This window comes from Micromesistius poutassou (genome assembly GCF_964030765.1).
Source record: "Micromesistius poutassou genome assembly, chromosome: 9".
Lineage (NCBI taxonomy): Eukaryota > Metazoa > Chordata > Actinopteri > Gadiformes > Gadidae > Micromesistius > Micromesistius poutassou.
The window spans coordinates 6850937-6870130 of record NC_140279.1 but is presented as its reverse complement, the minus strand read 5'-3'; the positions used below and the strand labels follow the sequence as shown (position 1 = coordinate 6870130).

The 19194-nt window shown below is 44.7% G+C and overlaps 1 protein-coding gene across 1 annotated transcript in view; it reads right to left on the bottom strand.

Annotated features, from left to right (window-relative positions):
• The window catches only part of LOC311352788 (complement factor H-like), a 135838-nt gene that overhangs the window by 30428 nt on the left and 86216 nt on the right, over positions 1-19194 (bottom strand). The window contains exons 19-21 of the mRNA XM_084472587.1: positions 14503-14694; positions 14094-14255; positions 3694-3762 (exon numbers count right to left, since the gene is read on the bottom strand). Coding sequence (XP_084328713.1) covers positions 3694-3762; positions 14094-14255; positions 14503-14694 — 423 coding nt within the window. The remainder of the gene's footprint in view (positions 1-3693; positions 3763-14093; positions 14256-14502; positions 14695-19194) is intronic.

Genomic DNA, 19194 nt, shown 5'->3' with positions numbered 1-19194 from the left:
GGCCGGGTTACTTCACCAAGTATGAAACAGTGCCTGATAGGCAAGATTACATTGTCAATTCATGAAAGCGATGTGGGTGGCTAGAGGTCCAGAATGATCTGTGTAGTGAAACAGAATGTTTGGTCAGGTCATCAGGATGGTTTCCACAAACCCCCCTCCCCCACAACAGAATAACGAGATATAAAAAGACAATGACTCATATTACTTGTCGTCCATTTAATTCACTTGTTTTTATTCCCTGTCGCAAGTAGGCAAATCAATCTCTCCATTGACACAGACCTTACTAATTCTCTTTAGTCTGTGTACGTATCCTTCTTCACAAACAAATGTAAGCCTATCATCGTGAGCACAGTCCAACTTGTCAACTCCGTCTTGAAGGAATTTAATATGATGTTGTTGCAACTGCTGTCTGCCCACAGTGCACGGCCCTGAAAGAGAAAAAGACCAGAATGTGGTTAAGGCTGCACCAATCAACGGCAAGATGACAAATAAACTCTCGTGAAAGGCTCCAAGTTAGCCCTGATGGAAAGACGTTCAGTGTTCATTGGGTGAGCTCTGTTATCCACTCCCATCATGTTTGGTGTGTAAGAAGAGCGTTCCATAAGAGTCGGGCCAGATTTCAAAGACAGCCTCATATTTGAAATAGATGGTTTTGACTTTGAGTGTTTTGTTATTTGATACGGTGCTCAGTGTATACCTTTTAGCCTATACATTTTTTACAAAAATTGCCATAGACATCATCATCAGTTTTCTGGTTTCTGATAAAGCTTAAGATTTACCAACCTGCTTTCTGGAACTAATTCCAATGTTTATGAACAATATTACAAACTCCATGCACATCATGGATGGAAAACATAATTATGCTATATGAAAGATCCTAAATAATGTTAATTTAAGATGGAAATTAAAGTCAATTTTTAAGTGACATCATCACTATTTTTTGTTGACTGTAATCAATGCTGTGTGTGTTCAGGCAACAACTGTTGACTGTACAGTATCGTAACATTGACTTCAATTTGACTTAAAGGTTCAGAGACTACTCACTAAGACATGTAGTCTCTCCGGTCCATTGTCCGTTCATACAGGTCTTGACTTCTCCCTCAATGGTGAACTTTAATTGACAAGCGTATCTCACTGTGTCCCCGTGCTGGTAGGGTGACTTCAAATCACTGCTGATGTCTCCATCAGGGAGCGGCGGCGGAGGCCCACACGGTCTTTGGTGACTGCTGTCGTCTATGCAGAGAGAGGGACAACATATAATAAAATAAAATAATTCTTTACTGAAGTGAGTACAAACGCAGTACAAAAACCACAGACTTTACATGAGAAAACAAAGGTGAGAAACTCGTCTTAGAAACACTATTGACAATAGTCACAACTAGGAACCACGTTCTAGCAATATTCAACAGGACAAACATTGTCCTGTTGAATATTGCTGACCAGCACATTGCTGGTCAGCAATGTGCTGACCAGGGTCTGGAGAGGCTGGAGTCCGCGGACCCGCTCCCGAGGGGGACACGGACCAGTGTTTCGCCGTTTGTGTCGCTCCTTTCCTGGGGCTAGAGTTAGGCTGCGCGCGTGTGTGTGTTGGTCCGGCGGGGCTGGAGTCCGCAGACCCCCTCCCGAGGGGGACACGGACCAGCGGTTCGACGTGCAGAGTGCAATGTGCGTGTGGGTCTGGATCAAGATCTCACAAATCAAACTAGAGATCTCGCAAAACAAACACAAGATCTCGCAAATCAAAGTCAAGATCTCGCAAAACTATAGTCAGTGTTTGTCCCCAGTACATGTTTTTTTTTTCTTCGTCTTCGTGTTTTTTTTTATTTTGTGAGATCTTGACTTTATTTTGCGAGATCTTGAATTTGAGTTGCGAGATCTTGATCCAGCCCCGCCAGACCAACACACACACACACACACACACACACACACACACACACACACACACACACACACACACACACACACACACACACACACACACACACACGCTCGTGAGCAGCCTAACTCTAGCCCCAGACCCTGACAAGCAATGTGCGTGTGGGTCTGGCGAGGCTGGAGTCCGCGGACCCGCTCCCGAGTGAGAGTTCCCGTTGGTCAGCGCTCCGCCATGCTGCAGAGTGCAGAGTGCGTGTGTGTGGGTCTGACGAGGCTGGAGTCCGCAGACCCGCTCCTGAGGGGGACACGGACCAGCGTTTCGCTGTTTGTGTCGCTCCTTTCCTGGGGCTAGAGTTAGGCTGCGCGCGTGTGTGTGTTGGTCTGGCGGGGCTGGAGTCCGCAGACCCGCTCCTGAGGGGGACACGGACCAGCGGTTCGCCGTGCAGAGTGCAATGTGCGTGTGGGTCTGGATCAAGATCTCACAAAATAAAGTCCAGATCTCGCAAATCAAAGTCAAGATCTCGCAAAACTATAGTCAGTGTTTGTCCCCAGTACAGTTTTTTTTCTTTTTTTCTTTCATGTCACTTCTGCGGCTCCGTAATTTATCACATTACAATGTAATATGACAAATAAAACAAATGCATTAAATCATCAATGCATGTCATACACATGCATATAAGGCTCTGTCTGCACCTGCTATTGGCTCAGTCATGCTCAAGTTACATTTTATGCTGGCGGGCCACGGAGAAAGTCACTTTAGCTAGGCTAACAACACGCTTCAAGATGTGTGTATGATTGATTGTGAAAATCGCCAATTCAAAAGCGTACGGACCGACAAATATTTATTAACAAAAAATGTTATAATGATACGATTAAAAGTGAAGAAGAAAGGAATGCGTCTGCCAAGTTTATTCCATGTAGTAGTACTATATCTATTAAGTTAACACTACTTTAAGTAAGATTTATTTGTAGCGATTCATTGACATAGTTTTACTCTATGTGTGGCCCCTGAACCGCCAGTGGTTTTCCTTTTTCGCCCACTTGTTAAGGAGGTTGAATAGCCCTGATCTAGTGTCTGGGAGTTCTCGCGAGAGCACAATTTGAATTTGCTCAGCGAGTCACTCTGGGAACGAGCAATAAGGCGTGTTTCAGATCGCAGACTGCATTTGAGCGCATGCATGCACGAGACTTGAGAAGATCCGCCGGAACTAGTCAGACACACATCAAGTTCCCACCACGTCAAGTCGGACACAGGTGCACTTCTTGTAGTTTGAACAAGCATAGTTTGGGAGAGGGCACGCCTCTTTGAAAGGAGTCATTTCTCATGTGGGAAATTCCACGTGGTAATTCCAACCAACTAGGGCAACGTTTTGATATGTTGAGGGGAGTGTCTTATGTCAGCATTTATTTGAGACCATATGCACAGAAAAGCAGACGGAGGGAGCTGGAGCTCCCGCGAGTTTTTAAAGCCATGTGACATGTCGCATAGGGAAGTTATCACCAGCATTTCTGACCTTTTTTCATCCCAGAATGCATTATGTAATGCGAGGCGAGGCAACGCAACAAACCGTACTCCACGCACCCCCCGCTATGAACAGCTTCGTTTGAGGGCATGGCTAACCGCTGGAAGGCGGGATTTCTGCACTTCAGCACCTCCCACTGCAGAGTCTGACGTCACATTATCAGCAGTAACAGCAGTCAATTTTGAGTGCAAGCAAGTCGTTTGACACACTTAATGAGGGGCGTTTTCTGTGTGTGTGAATACTCCCCCTGGTTCGGACGTAGAATTTTGTGGGTCACAGCTGTGATGCTCCTCACCTGCCGTGGTTGTTGCACTGGACCCAGGCACGACCGCAGCCTCCACCTTCTCCAGTTCAGAGCCATCAGCTATAAAACAGAATATGACAGACAGACAGACAGCTAGATATATCTATATCTATATCTATATATCTATATATAGATATGGATATATAAGGGCTTCCTGTCAGTGTTAACGCTTACGATTAATTTGGAAACAATGCATAAAAAAGCATTATGTTTACGCCGATTATTGCACTTCTTCATTTTGTGTCTTATGTCTTCTGCCAGCTGGAAGTGATTTCCTTTATGGTAGTTAGCTGCATCATTGCCATTCAGCTTCCCATGCGAGAGCGTGCGTGGGAGTCAAACCCTGCGAGCCGCCGCTCAAGAGTCAAGCAAATATTATCTTTATTTTTATCTCGACAATCTACTTCTGTGCCATTCAGGGGAAGCTGTGAGAAGAGACCCCATGACGGTGATAAATCATCTCTCCTTCTTGGGTTTCACCATCAACTGGGTAAGAGCTTTCCGCTCCTCAGCCATCGGCTAATCTACTTGGGGCTTTGCCTAGACTCGGCCACGATGACAGTGTGTAAGGAGTAGAATGTTCTATATTGTGGGGAGTAAAAGTAGTAAGTGAAAATACTCTCTTTTGTTTGGCATTTTGTAAATCCATTGATCCTTCTGTTGGAAGGCTCATTGCTCGTTGACCTGAAACAGAAAGGGGGGCTGGTTGTAGTCTTTTTGCTCGCTCTAGCCCTACTGTTGATATGAAGTACTGAGCAAAAATACTACAACCAAACGTAAACAGCCCCATTTCCGTTTCCGGTACCGGTCCGGTTTCCGTTTCAATGGGATTTACAAAATGCCAAATAAAACACGACAGAAACTGTATTTCACTATGATACTTGATTTGGAACATCAACAAACACCATTAACCACTTGGTGAGTTGCACATTTCTAAAAACGAACGTTTAGGGTTGTTTTAAGGACAGGTTTGTGAATGCCCATAGCCAGCCATTCTGAAGCAGGCAGGGGCAATTCTAAATGAGCCAGATACCCGAGACAGGACCTATAGTCAAAGTTTCGGTGTCAACCACTCTATTTCATCCTAGACAAACCAGAAATGGGGCTCAATGTTCAAAATACCGGAATTTTCCAATGTCCAAAACCAAATATACATTTCCTCATCTATTGATGATGAAACAAACTGAAAAAAAGACAAACAAGTTGGAAAAAATGAAAAACAAGAAAAACAAAACACTAAAATCTTGCCTGGGCTACTCATGTTAACGGCTGATGGTTTTGCACTGGGCTTAACTATGCTGAATGGCTTTAATAGAACACAATGCAACTTAAGGTAGCTTTAACTTCCATAAACTCTGCACTCTTGGCAATTGTGTAGTCATCTAATTGTGATTGCTTTGGTTGTACTGAGCCTTAATTGTCACTTTGGATAAAAAAACATCTCCTTTTTTGGTGCATTGATTACTCAATGCACAACAGGTGTGCAGCCTCAACCTGCCCAAGAGTCTAATCTGTGTGACTTGGGCCAGGTGAGGCTGCTTAAACCAACAATGAACCACAGTACAGACACTCACACACCTGCTGTATAGGCGTTAACTGATGCCTATTTATGAAGCAACCCAGTGGCGCGGGAAGTAGGGGTGCGGCAGGTGCTGCAGCACCCCCTGGTGGCAAGCTTTAAAACTGCGATGACAATAAAATGATAGCTTATCTCTGGTTGTTGTTTCTGTTCAACGACATTTTGTATGTCATGTTTGGGATATGGGATGAAGAGAGGGATAATTTTAGTAATTAGAAAATTATAGCTTATAAATATCTCTTGTTGTTTCTGTTCCACGACATGTTGTATATCATGTTTTGATATGGGATGAAGAGAGGGATAATTTTAGTCACTTGAAAATTATTTCATTAATCAATGTGTATTGGCCAATCAGATTTGTCTTGACGCGATTGCAATTAGCCTAAAGGAACGTCCATGGTCCTGGTGATAACGAGACGGCTCACCAGTGATGACGCTCACGCTTACGCGTGTTCCCGACAGCGACCGTTCATGTGCACTGCATTGGGAATCTGAGAGCGCATCAAGTTCTTAACAGCAAGGGTTTTTTTTATCCAATAAAAAACAGTCAGAACCAAACCGAACTTAGTAAGATCAGTTTCAAGTTCGCATGCCTTTATTTCCTTGTAGCCTATCACCTACTATCCTGTTGCTCTTATTTATGTGACGGGGTGAATTATTAGTTTAAGTATAGACTAAATATTCATTGGTTGCATACACTCCCTCCCTACAGAGGGAGCCGCTTTGATCTCGGGGACTTTAGGAGGTTGATGGCGGGGGTGGTACCACCGTCTAATGTGTAATTGGACGAGCGAGCGTGTTCATTTACACTGATCGGTCCATCGCCGCGAACTGGGGCTACGGAGAGCATTGCCCAAAGACGTGGCGTGTCGTGTCGGGAGTCATTGCGCAAGGTAGCCACTCGTGAGTCTAATTGCACTTTAGCAATACTTCTGTCTACATTTCCCGTATATTTATTACAAATGGTGTGCCATATGTACGATTGATTTTATGTTTAACGTACTGTATAGTACAGGGAACGTTTAACTGACGATGAGATGTTTCTATCTGTGTGCTGTGTGTCATTATGTGTGTTTTTGGTCTGTTTCAGACGTGGCGTGCGTCTGAGTGTTTGTGCCGCTTTCTCCCCTGTATAGTTTACCTCCAAGCTTCTGTGGGAATTTAATTATTATATTCATCTATTTTGGTTTGAATTTCATTTCTTTTGTTTCTTTTGGGATGGGGGGGGGGGGGTCCTAATTATTAGGGCCTGGTCGAGAGCGCGTGTTGTCCATTAATCTATGTTCATGGTAGCTCATAATAATAAGTTTGCTGTGGTTTGTCACTTGTATTACTATGTGCTTAGACTATCTTGTTGTGCTGTGTATCGCCATCTTTTGAGTGCTGTGCAATAACTGAACTGATTGAATAAGATGTTGGGCGACTGTGTTTTTATGTGACCAGGTCTTACCTCCTTGTTTATATTTACTATAGTTATTGTGTCATAATAAATTAAGATTTATCTTTTCTATACCAGCGTCTTTGTGGGTCCTTTAAGATCTGTTGGAAGGACTACAGAACTAGATTCTCACTATATTACATCTGGCGTTGACTGCAGCAGGATCCAAAGACTGGTTATAGATTTTTTTATTTTTTTTTCTTATTTTGTTAATTTTCGTTTGGGATTGAGGCTTGGAGGTGGGAAGTTGTTGTTTCAGGGGAGAAGCGGCAGCACACTCATCGTGGGACATCGTGGGAAGTCTGTCAGGGAAGGACACGCTGAAGACCAGCCCAGAGTTTAAAGACAATGTCATCCCCTGAGGGTATGGAGGAACTGCAGGGGTTAATGGACGAAATTAGACAGCTTCGGGCTGAAAATGAACATTTGAAATCACGGAGACGGAGCCAAGACGGTGCAACACATGGGTCGACATCGAACAGTGAGTCCCATGCACCATCTGCTGCTAGTAGTTCTGAACAATCTACATCTAATAATGCATCAGAGGCTTTGGTGCACACACGTTATGTGTATGTCCCACGAGAAAGGAAATGTTCTAAATTCACTGGTAAATTGTCTACAGACCTACTTACTATTGATCAATGGGTCAAAGAGGCCCGTAGATGTCTTGAGGCTAGGCCAATGTCCAATGCGGAACAAGTGTTTTTGTGTGACCATTTGGAGGGGGGTGCAAAAGCCAAGTTGGATTTCCATGACGCTTCAAATAGGGACACAGCTGAAAAGATTATTAAGATATTGATTGACAATTTCAGTTGTTCGCAGTCCTACGTAGCAGCACAGCTGTGTTTTTTTCAACGCCATCAAAAAGAGGGCGAATCTTTACGGGATTTTTCTCATGAGATAAAAATTCTAATGGATGCAGTCATAAAAAAAACTCCTGGTGGGCTTTTAAATTCGGACAGGGTTTTGCGCGATCAATTTGCTGAAGGTGTTAACGATGACATGCTGAGAAGAGAGTTAAAAATACGGCTAGCACTAGACCCTGATATGAGCTTCCTCACACTTCGGGGGGTAGCGATTAAATGGATGGAAGAGGGAAAGCAAGGTACTAAACCCAGACCGAAAGCCTTTTCTTTTGACATGCATGCTTCTATGGGGTTGGACAGGGTGCAGAGTCTAATGCAATAGTTGCTAGTAATAATGAATTGACTGATCTCAAGGAGTGTCTTCGCCGTCAGCAGGCGCAGTTGGATGCCATTCTGACACAGTTGAATACATCTCGCCCACAGGTTAATCAACGGGGTGGGGGGAGCACTTCTAAATCGTATCGTTTTCAACAAGATGGCAAGCCAATCTGTATGCGCTGCGATCGGGCTGGTCATATAGCCAAATATTGTCGCGTAGATGTAGAGTCCACTAAAGTAACGGCTCAAGGAGTGCCACAGAGGGCTATGACTCACAATCAACTAGTAGAGCAATCCATGTCTCTGCAGCCTCAGGGAAACTAGCGCCCCCTGGTGTGTGGAGTCAAACACCAGGAGGTGCTCCCTCCGACTCACATCGTTTGACACCTAATGACCCCAGCCCTATGCCCCAACTCATAGGCCAGTGTCCCGTGGTTCATATCTCAATGGGGGGGGAGGTAGTGCCCTGTCTTCTGGATACGGGTTCTATGGTTTCCACTATAACAGAAACTTTTTTTTTGGAAAACTTTCAATCATGTGACAAGTCGCTCAAACCCTGTAACTGGCTGCAACTACAAGCCGCTAACGGTTATGAAATTCCATACTCAGGTTATGTAGAACTGGATGTTGTAGTGTTGGGTAAAACATTTCCTAGTATGGGTATTCTAGTAGTACGTGATCCAGTTGACCCTTTCACCCGACAACAAAAACAGGCAGTACCAGGACTCATAGGGATGAACATAATCCAAAGTTGTTACAAGGAATTGTTTGCAGATCTCCACCTCACCCTTTCCAAACCGTCAAGGGATAAAGACAGTAAGGCTTGGCAGCAGGTCTTTACCACATGCCAATCTATCGAACACCTTTATAGTAAAGGGTACTTGGGTAAGGCTAGAGTGCAGGGGGGTGCAGTACGTATTCCCCCGGGATCTCTTAAGCTCATTCCCCTAGTTTGCCCCAGCGCTGCCAAGCTGTCCCTTCATTCTGTGTTATTAGAGCCCCCGTTAGAAGACACCCAGTGGCCCGTGGGTTTATTAATATCTAAAGCGTTATTGTCAGTGACTAAGGGGGTGGTAGAAGTACCCGTGACCAATGTAAGTTCACAAGAGGTGTGGCTTCAACCACACACTACTTTGGGTGAGCTTCACATCGTACAAGTGATGTCTGCAGGGTGTGCTGTGGATATTGTGGAGGGGGGCAGTGGGGGACAGGTTGCCATAGTTCAGTCGGCAGAGGTGCAGGCCACTCCCACAATAGACCTCTCCAATCTGTCATGGCCCATGTTATCGGCAGAGCAAGAGAAGAAAGCGAAGGCACTTCTCTACCAACATAATGGGGTCTTCAGTAGAGGGGAAGGAGATGTGGGGTGTACCACTCTAGTCGAGCATCAAATCCCTCTCACCGATGACACCCCCATCCGACAGAGATACCGCCGCCTGCCCCCGTCCCAGTATGAGCAAGTAAAGGCCCATATCCAACAGCTGTTGGAGGCTGGGATTGTCCAGCCTAGTTCTAGCCCCTACTCATCACCTATAGTCATCGTACAAAAGAAAGGGGGTGACATGAGACTCTGCGTTGACTACCGACTTCTGAATGGTAAGACAAAGAAGGACGCATACCCATTACCTAGAATAGAAGAGTCTTTGGACGCACTGACGGGAGCGAAGTGGTTTTCGACTCTGGATCTTGCAAGTGGCTACAATCAGGTGCCAGTAGCAGAGGCTGACAAGGCTAAGACTGCATTTTGTACACCCTTTGGCCTGTTTGAATTTGATCGCATGCCATTCGGTCTTTGCAATTCACCAAGCACTTTCCAGAGGTTGATGGAGAGAATTTTTGGAGATCAAAGCTTTCAGTCACTACTTTTGTATTTGGATGATATAATCATCTTTTCCTCTTCCTTTGAGGAACACCTGAAGCGCCTGGAACTTGTCCTAACCTGCGTACAAAATAACCATCTTAAACTAAAACTGTCCAAATGTCATTTCTTTCAAACGGAAGTGAAGTATCTGGGGCATGTAGTTTCTGCGTCAGGGGTAGCGACTGATCCAGATAAAATCAAAGCCGTAGCGGCCGACGACTACGAAGGAATTGAGGTCCTTTTTAGGATTCGCGTCCTATTATCGTCGGTTTGTGGAGGGCTTTGCAAAGGTCGCCACGCCATTGCATCGTTTAGCTGCTATGGTGGAGGCAAGTCAGAGCAAGGCCAGAGCCCGGGTGAACACTCTAGGAAGTCGGTGGACCCAAGAATGCCAGCAGAGTTTCCAGACCCTTAAAGATCAGCTGATCAGTGCACCAGTCCTAGCTTATGCTGACTTTACAAAACCATTCATTCTAGAAATTGATGCTAGTCATGCAGGACTCGGGGCTGTTCTTGCCCAAGATCAAGGTGGGCAAAGGAAACCCATCGCCTTTGCCAGCAGAGGCCTCCGCCCTACAGAGAGGAACATGTCCAACTACAGTTCTCGGAAACTGGAGCTGTTGGGCCTAAAATGGGCCGTAACCAGTAAGTTTAGAGAGTACCTGCTGGGTGTGAAATTTGTTGTCTACACAGACAATAATCCACTAAGTTATTTACAAACAGCCAAGTTGGGGGCGACAGAACACCGTTGGGCGTCAGAGCTGGCGATGTTCGACTTCGACATCCGATACCGACCTGGCACTGCAAATAGAAATGTGGATGCACTTTCTAGGCTCCCTGACCCAGTCCCTATTGCTGCGGTTGCCCCAGGCCTAGCCATCCTGCCTCTGGGCTCCATTGAGCCTCCAACCGAAGTCCTGTGCCAACAGACTAGTGCCCTTCCACTACGGCAAAAGGTTGATCTACAGTCTCTGCAGTCTATGGATGCAGTTATTGGACCTTTTAGTCTCCTGTGGAAGCGAGGAATATTGCCCACCAAAGCCGAACGGATACTCCTGCCACCAGGAACGCAAAGGCTTCTTAAGGAATGGCCGAGAATTCAGTGTCAGGAGGGGGTTTTGTACCGAAGCATCCGGCTGCCAGGGGAGACTAGGGAGACACTCCAGCTCCTTCTGCCACAGTGTTTAAAGCGCGAAGTCTTGATAAGCCTCCATGACGATCACGGGCATCAGGGCATAGAACGAACCACTCAACTCATCCGAGAGAGATGCTTTTGGCCGGGCATGACTCATGAAATTGAAAAGCACTGTCAGGAGTGTGGCCGCTGTGTGGTGGCAAAAGCGGTCCGCCCAAGGGTTCGGACTTTTCCAGGGAATCTGATGGCATCCTGCCCCCTTGATGTTGTTGCCATTGATTTTACAACACTAGAGAAGTCTACGGATGGCCGAGAAAACGTCCTTGTAGTAACGGATGTATTCTCAAAGTTCACACAGGCTTACCCAGCCCGCGACCAGAAAGCTAGTACGGTGGCGAAATTACTGACAGAGGGGTGGTTTTACCACTACGGGGTGCCTAAGCGACTCCATAGTGATCAGGGAAGAAACTTTGAGGGAGACCTCATGAAACAGCTGTGCCAACTATATCATATTGAGAAGAGCCGAACAACACCATATCATCCGGAGGGTAATGGGCAGTGCGAAAGATTCAATCGTACACTACATGACTTGCTCCGCTCTTTACCCCCGGAGCAGAAGCGCAGATGGCCGCAGGCACTCCCTCAAATACTCTTTGCCTATAACACCACTCCGCATGCATCAACTGGGCATTCTCCCTTCGAATTGATGTTCGGGCAGAAAGTGCGATTGCCGGTAGACTTTCTCTTGGGCCATGCGGAAGAAGAATTGGACCCAGTGTGCACTCATGATTGGCTGAAACGGCATCAGGAGAATCTCAAGGAAATTTACGCCCATGCCCGAGATCAGTTAACTGTGGCCGCAGAGAGCCGAAACCAACAAGTTACTCCTTCAGTAAGCCAGCCACTTGCACCAGGCACGCTGGTCCACCGAAGAAACCATCCGTTGGGCCGCCATAAGATTCAAGACTTTTGGGATTCAACGGTCTACGAAGTGCAGAGAGCCTTGGATCAAGATGGGATAGTATACACCATATGCCCACAAGATGGAACAGGTGCCCAGAAGAACATCAACCGGGCCGAATTACGGGTCATTCCAGCTGAGGTGCGAGCGGAACCCACCCTCACCATCAGGATTCCCAGAGCACCAGCAGGTCCCCAGCGGAGGGGAGATGGAAGGAGAGGGACGCCTCTGGCAGAAGAGAGCGATGATGAGGAAATCATTGTGATGGAGCCCGCGACGAGTCTAGAGGCAGTTGAGGGAACATTCCCCATAGGTGATCAAGGTGTACCACTTCCCCACGAGCCAGCAGTAACCACACCAAGCTATAGCCCAGACCACATACAGCCTGATGTCCATGAGGCAATGACACTGGAAAATGCACCAAGCCCCTCCCCCAATCTTGCTATGGCAGTAAGACGCTCAGCACGGGCTAGAGCAGGACAGCATAGTAACCCATTCCATCTTCCTACGGCAACCTCTGTGAACGTAGGCCACACCAATTCAATTGAAGGTAGACCTAGATCCCCCGCTGCCCCCATGCACATGACATTTAGACCTTGGGTATAGAGGGACCAGAGTCTCACCGGGACGGTGAGCTTTTAAAGCTGGGATGGGTGTGACGGGGTGAATTATTAGTTTAAGTATAGACTAAATATTCATTGGTTGCATACACTCCCTCCCTACAGAGGGAGCCGCTTTGATCTCGGGGACTTTAGGAGGTTGATGGCGGGGGTGGTACCACCTGCGTCTAATGTGTAATTGGACGAGCGAGCGTGTTCATTTACACTGATCGGTCCATCGCCGCGAACTGGGGCTACGGAGAGCATTGCCCAAAGACGTGGCGTGTCGTGTCGGGAGTCATTGCGCAAGGTAGCCACTCGTGAGTCTAATTGCACTTTAGCAATACTTCTGTCTACATTTCCCGTATATTTATTACAAATGGTGTGCCATATGTACGATTGATTTTATGTTTAACGTACTGTATAGTACAGGGAACGTTTAACTGACGATGAGATGTTTCTATCTGTGTGCTGTGTGTCATTATGTGTGTTTTTGGTCTGTTTCAGACGTGGCGTGCGTCTGAGTGTTTGTGCCGCTTTCTCCCCTGTATAGTTTACCTCCAAGCTTCTGTGGGAATTTAATTATTATATTCATCTATTTTGGTTTGAATTTCATTTCTTTTGTTTCTTTTGGGATGGGGGGGGGTCCTAATTATTAGGGCCTGGTCGAGAGCGCGTGTTGTCCATTAATCTATGTTCATGGTAGCTCATAATAATAAGTTTGCTGTGGTTTGTCACTTGTATTACTATGTGCTTAGACTATCTTGTTGTGCTGTGTATCGCCATCTTTTGAGTGCTGTGCAATAACTGAACTGATTGAATAAGATGTTGGGCGACTGTGTTTTTATGTGACCAGGTCTTACCTCCTTGTTTATATTTACTATAGTTATTGTGTCATAATAAATTAAGATTTATCTTTTCTATACCAGCGTCTTTGTGGGTCCTTTAAGATCTGTTGGGGAAGGACTACAGAACTAGATTCTCACTATATTACATTTATGAGAAGCACATTGTATTGCCACTGTATGGAAGGCTACACTTGCCCTTATCTGGAGCTGGTTTACCAGTAGCCTACAACGTTTAAAACTGAGCAAAGTCGATGCCAACAGACGGTTACAACGTCAATCAATAGTAAAGTATGTGATATGATGGTTTATTCTTTTATATTGAGTAAAATATATGTTCCGCCATGTTCATGAGCGTCACTAGTAACCCTAACAAGTTCTAGAGTGGTATGCAGAATACATACCCCCCGCGCACCCCCTGACAAAAATATCTTCCTGCGTGTCTGACAAGAAGATGTTCAGGGGGATCATGCTGCTGTCAGCTGCTTGTCATGTAGCCTCATTGCTAGTGAAACTGCTCTAAAAGGAGGTCATGTCACATCCATTGGTTGTGTATGTGCAAATAATTCAAATTCTCCAGATTGTGTTATTTGCGCAGTAGAAATTGGGTTATTTACACAGTAGCAGTGAATAGCCTGTCTAGTTAGTCTGATGTCTGACCCTATGTAGAAGGTCAGGTCGAGGTCAATGTTTATGAGAACGTTGACAAACCTGTACAACAATGTAGAAAATGCAAGAAACCACACCTAACTATATATGCACATATAAATTAAAAAAACATGAAAAAACCTTCACAGAGTGGGTTTGGTATCCATCCTTTTTCCGTGCATGTAGCCAAAGAATTAGTTTGCGTGAAGCCTTCTTTACACGAATATGGTGTAGAATTATTCTTCCGTTTACTGGAAAGCTGTTTTTTCAGATTAGGGTCATTTGGATCCTCACATCTGATCTCTGAATAAAGAAGCACAATTGTTTCAGTGGGAACTTATAGTAGTTTTCCCAAAACAGACAATGTGGCATCTACATAGTTCTCAATATCATTTCTGGTTTACTTAAATTTGATTGCAATTGTTAAAAAAAACCACTCCAATCAAACCTGAAGGTTCGAGACGACCTGGTTGGTTCACATAAGAGGACAACAATCCTAAGAACATTTATGCATCTACAACTAATGATGCGTGAAAATAATGTTGCCTACCTTGGCATATTGCAGCTGTATCCCATTCCCCACTTTCTGTACAATTAATTATTTTCTGGGTTCGTTGATCAATGTAGGAAAACCAGCGGCCTCGGTTGCATTCCACCGAAACGGTTTCTCCTGGTAAAAAGCTGTCTTTATTTACGTCAAGATAAGTGGTTCCTCTCACTTGCAGCAGTTGACATGTCACTCCTTAAAATCTAAAAGTAGGATAACAAATTAATACTGCCATTACCCAGCAAGCAATAGCCCTCATATTGATGTCTGTGCCTGATAAAGCCCTGAATACCTAGACTAGGCTACACTGCAGCCACTTATGGTATTCAAATTCGGTCAAAGTAACTTTTAAAAACAATTTAAAAAGATTTAGGTGTTAAAGTTTATCATGTAGGCCTATGCCAACTGTCAAACAGTTATAGTATGATTTCACTTCAATCGTCGACACATAGCCATTTTTTTGAAAGCCAATTTCAAAGACTTTGTCAGGCACAACACATGAAAAAGTAGTCATGTGACACACCACAAGAAAGATTAGATACTTAAGATTTAGTCTATCATAACCATTGTTAGCTAACCGACAGACAATCCCAATCCCAAACTAAATGAGAAGCATGCAGCAACATGAGGTATGTATTTCATAGCTGTGCACATGCACATTAAAATGATATTGTTGCTAATCGTTGATCTACACAAACAATATATCATATGAAAGCTGAGACTCCACTGATTCCAACAGTCCAAACCACATCACTTTGATGTGTTTTTTAGAATAAACTTCACTTCAAGTTACAACCAAAGATTATGTCTCACCTTTGTTGTTTTTGTCAAAATTGTGTTTGATAATCTAGTGCAGGCCTATTCCTTCTTGTTTTTTTTGAAAAGATGAAAAAAAAATCCCCATTGTAAGTCATAATTATGAGATAATAAAGTCGAAAGAATGAGATAAAAAGTCGAAATGATTAGATAAAAAGTCATAATAGTGAGATAAAAAGTCATAATGAGATAAAAAGTCGAAATTATGAGATAGAAAGTAAAGTGTGCATTCACTCCAGTAGCTCTGTTTTCAAAGGTCTCTTCATCGTCACCATCATCGCTGGCATCCCCAACCATGCTTAAATTAACTAAACAACTCAGATTTCTGACTACACAAACAGAGATCTAATTTGTTTCGTTGTAACGGTGTACTTATTGAAAGACTTGAAAGTAACCATAGCCAGGGGCGTAAGAATGAGTTTAACATTGGGGGGGGGACACATAACGGAAACTTGACAGATCCGTTAATGGTTTGAACCGAAATATGTCTTAAATGAACTACACTGAAAAACATTCACAAATATATTTTATTCTACTAAAAAGATACATTTGTAAAGGTAAAAGAAAACTCATTTTGAACGGCAGTAATGAACTGATAAATATCAAACCAATTCTTTAATTGCAGGCCTAATCATCCAGTTTTGTAGAATAATAAATAACATGGGAAGAATAATATTGATCAAAATTTGAATACAAATTTTCTGAATACATTTTAAAAATTCTAAAAATGTATTCTAATCATTCAAAAAAATGTTAGTGGTGCCAAGGTATCCTTTGACGAAGGTAAAGATGTTCTTGTGGTGCCTGATGGCACAAGGTTTAAGATCCATGTATGTAAGAGAATGTACTAGTGGCAGACCGAGTGTGATGAAAATGATGTGTGTAATGTCAGCCATGATATCCAGACATGGCATGAGATCATGGGTCATTCTAATTACGAGGACATATTGAAATTGCAGGATGTAACAGTACGCATGCACATTAAAGGTGAAAAATGTAGGCCTGATAAAGAATGTGAGGTGTGCATAGAGGGGAAGTTTACTCAAACGAGAAACAGAGATCCAATTGACAAGGTAAAGACACCACTTGAAATGGTAAACACAGATCTAGCTGGCCCAGTAAACAGGTAGGCAGGTGTAAAATGATTGACAGTAACCTATCTAAGAGCCTTTGGCACTATGCCATTCAGGAAGCAGCCTACACCAGGAATTGGTGCTTTAATAAGCACACAGGTACTACCCCTTATACAGCACTGACAGGGAAAAAGTGTGATCTAGCCAAGATGCACAAGTTCGGGTCAGGATGCTACGCCTACCAACAGGACAGGGGTAAACTAGATCCTAGGTGTGAGAGAGGACTCTTTGTAGGGCATGACAAGGGCAGTCCCGCCTTTCTAGTTTACTACCCCAACAAAGGGAAAGTGCAAAAACACAGGCTGGTAAAGTTTGTCACAAAGACAACCTGCGAGAACGAGACTCAGACTCAGGAGCTAGGGATGGACCCCAGAATAGACGGTGAGGAGAGAGAGACACCACAGCCTAGTGTCCTCAGCACAGACATACAGACTGGCGGTCCACAGTCACCAGAGGATGATGGCGAGAAGCACCCTAGGGTGACGCCACAGGCCTCAAGCAGTGGGAGATATCCCACCAGAGAGCGTAAACCTCCAGGGTATCTGAGAGATTATACTCAGGAAGATAGTAACGAGGATGACATTACACTCACTAGTATAGACTATTGCTACCGAACAGTTTGTGGTGCGCCGCTGACCTTTAAAGAGGCCATGGCATCAACTGAATCAGGAAAGTGGAAAAGAGCAATGGACGAGGAGATCGAGTCCTTAGAGGACAACCAGACCTTTACCCTGACTACATTGCCAGAGGGCAGAAAGACAGTGGGAGGTAGGTGGGTATACTCGATTAAGGAGGACAGTGATGGACATGACCAGTACAAGGCCAGGTTTGTGGCTAAAGGATATAGCCAGAGGGCAGGGATAGATTATGGCGAGACGTTCTCACCTACAGCCAATCTGACCAGTGTACGTGTAGTGATGCAGAAGGCAGCCCAAGACAACTTGATATTACATCAAATGGACGTAAAAACAGCCTATCTGCACGCGCCCATTGACCGAGATATCTACATGGAACAACCTGAGGGTTACGAAAAGGGGGGAGAGAAGCTAATCTGTAAATTAGAGAAGTCCATTTATGGCCTGAAACAGTCGGGCGTAATTGGAATGAGATGCTTCACACATGTCTAATAGATGATAACTTCACACAGAACCCAGCAGACCACTGTGTCTACACAAAAGAGTCCAAACAGACAGGAAAGGTAATAGTTGTTATCTGGGTGGATGATCTTCTCATCGCAGCCAAAAACACTAAGAGTCTAGAGCAGGTGAAGTCCATGTTTTCCACCAGGTTTAAGATGAAAGACCTAGGCAGGTTAAAGCATTTCCTGGGCATGGACTTCAGCCAGTCTGATGGCTGCGTAAAAATGTCACAAGGGAAGTATGTTGGAAAGATCCTGAATCGTTTTGACATGCAGGAGTGTAGAACTAGGGAGACACCATGTGACCAAAAGATAGACTATTCTGAGGATGCGCCTGAAATGGCTGATGTAAAAAAGTACAGAGAGGTCGTAGGCAGCCTCATCTACTTAGCTACCTGTACACGACCTGACCTATGCTTTGTGGTAAGCAGGCTATCACAGCATTTCGCTAGCCCCACAGATGAGCACTGGGTTACAGTGAAACATGTTTTGCGCTATCTCAGGGGTACTGTAGACAAACAGCTCTGTTTCAGAAAGAGCAGTGAGGGTCTAGGCCTTCGAGCATACAGTGGCGCAGACTGGGGGTCAGACGCCAGCGACAGGCGTAGTACAAGTGGTTATTGTGTGAGCTTGAGTAAAAACAGCTCATTGGTCTCATGGAAAACCAAGAAGCAACCCACAGTAGCACTATCCACGTGCGAAGCCGAATACATGGCTCTAGCTCTAACAATACAGGAGTGTATCTATTTGGAGCAACTACTGAAAGGTATAGATACCTATGGGTACATGAAAACTGTTGTTTATGAGGACAACCAGGGGACTATTGCACTTGTTAGGAACCCTGTGTGCAGGCAAAGGTGTAAGCACGTAGACATGAAGTATCACTTCATTAGGTCCACCATAAGAGAAGAGAAGATGACACTTGTGTACTGTCCCACAGATGCTATGACCAAGCCTGTCTCCAAACTCAAGCTATTGAAATTGACAGGGGTCATGTTCGGTGTGTAAATGTTTGACATTTGACTGCCATGTTATTTTTGTTTGTTTATTTGACTATGTTAAAGTTGTACAGTATACATGTCATTCATAAGTGGGAGTGTTAATATATTGTTGATATATGTATGATTGTATGTAACTGTAGTTACCTGTTCAGAACCAAGAGGAGGCGCTGTTGCGCCATGTCTGTGACTCTGTATAAGAGAATACTCCCACTAACTTTCTCTCTCTCTCTGCACTCGGCTCTTGAAGAGCGTGTGTCTGTTCTATAATAAACTACACCAGTTGACGGCTAAAGAGAAGGCATGTATTAGAGGCTCAGCAGACATTACAGGTAAAATTCGCCGTGCACTGGTTAAGCACGTTATCAACTTTTGTGAGAGCACTGAGTTATTGTTGGAAGAGGATGAAGGCATGACTGTGCTTTTGCAACTGAACGACCTCCTTGACACTCTGCGAGGCAACCCGGTGACCGACTACGCGGATGCGGGAGCAGCACCAGCAGCCGACGGCGGGAAAGCAGCGGCCGACGGCGGGACAGCAGCGGCCGATGGCGGGGGAGCAGCGGCACTCGCCACACATGTGGTTGGTGACGGGGGAGCAGCTCACTCG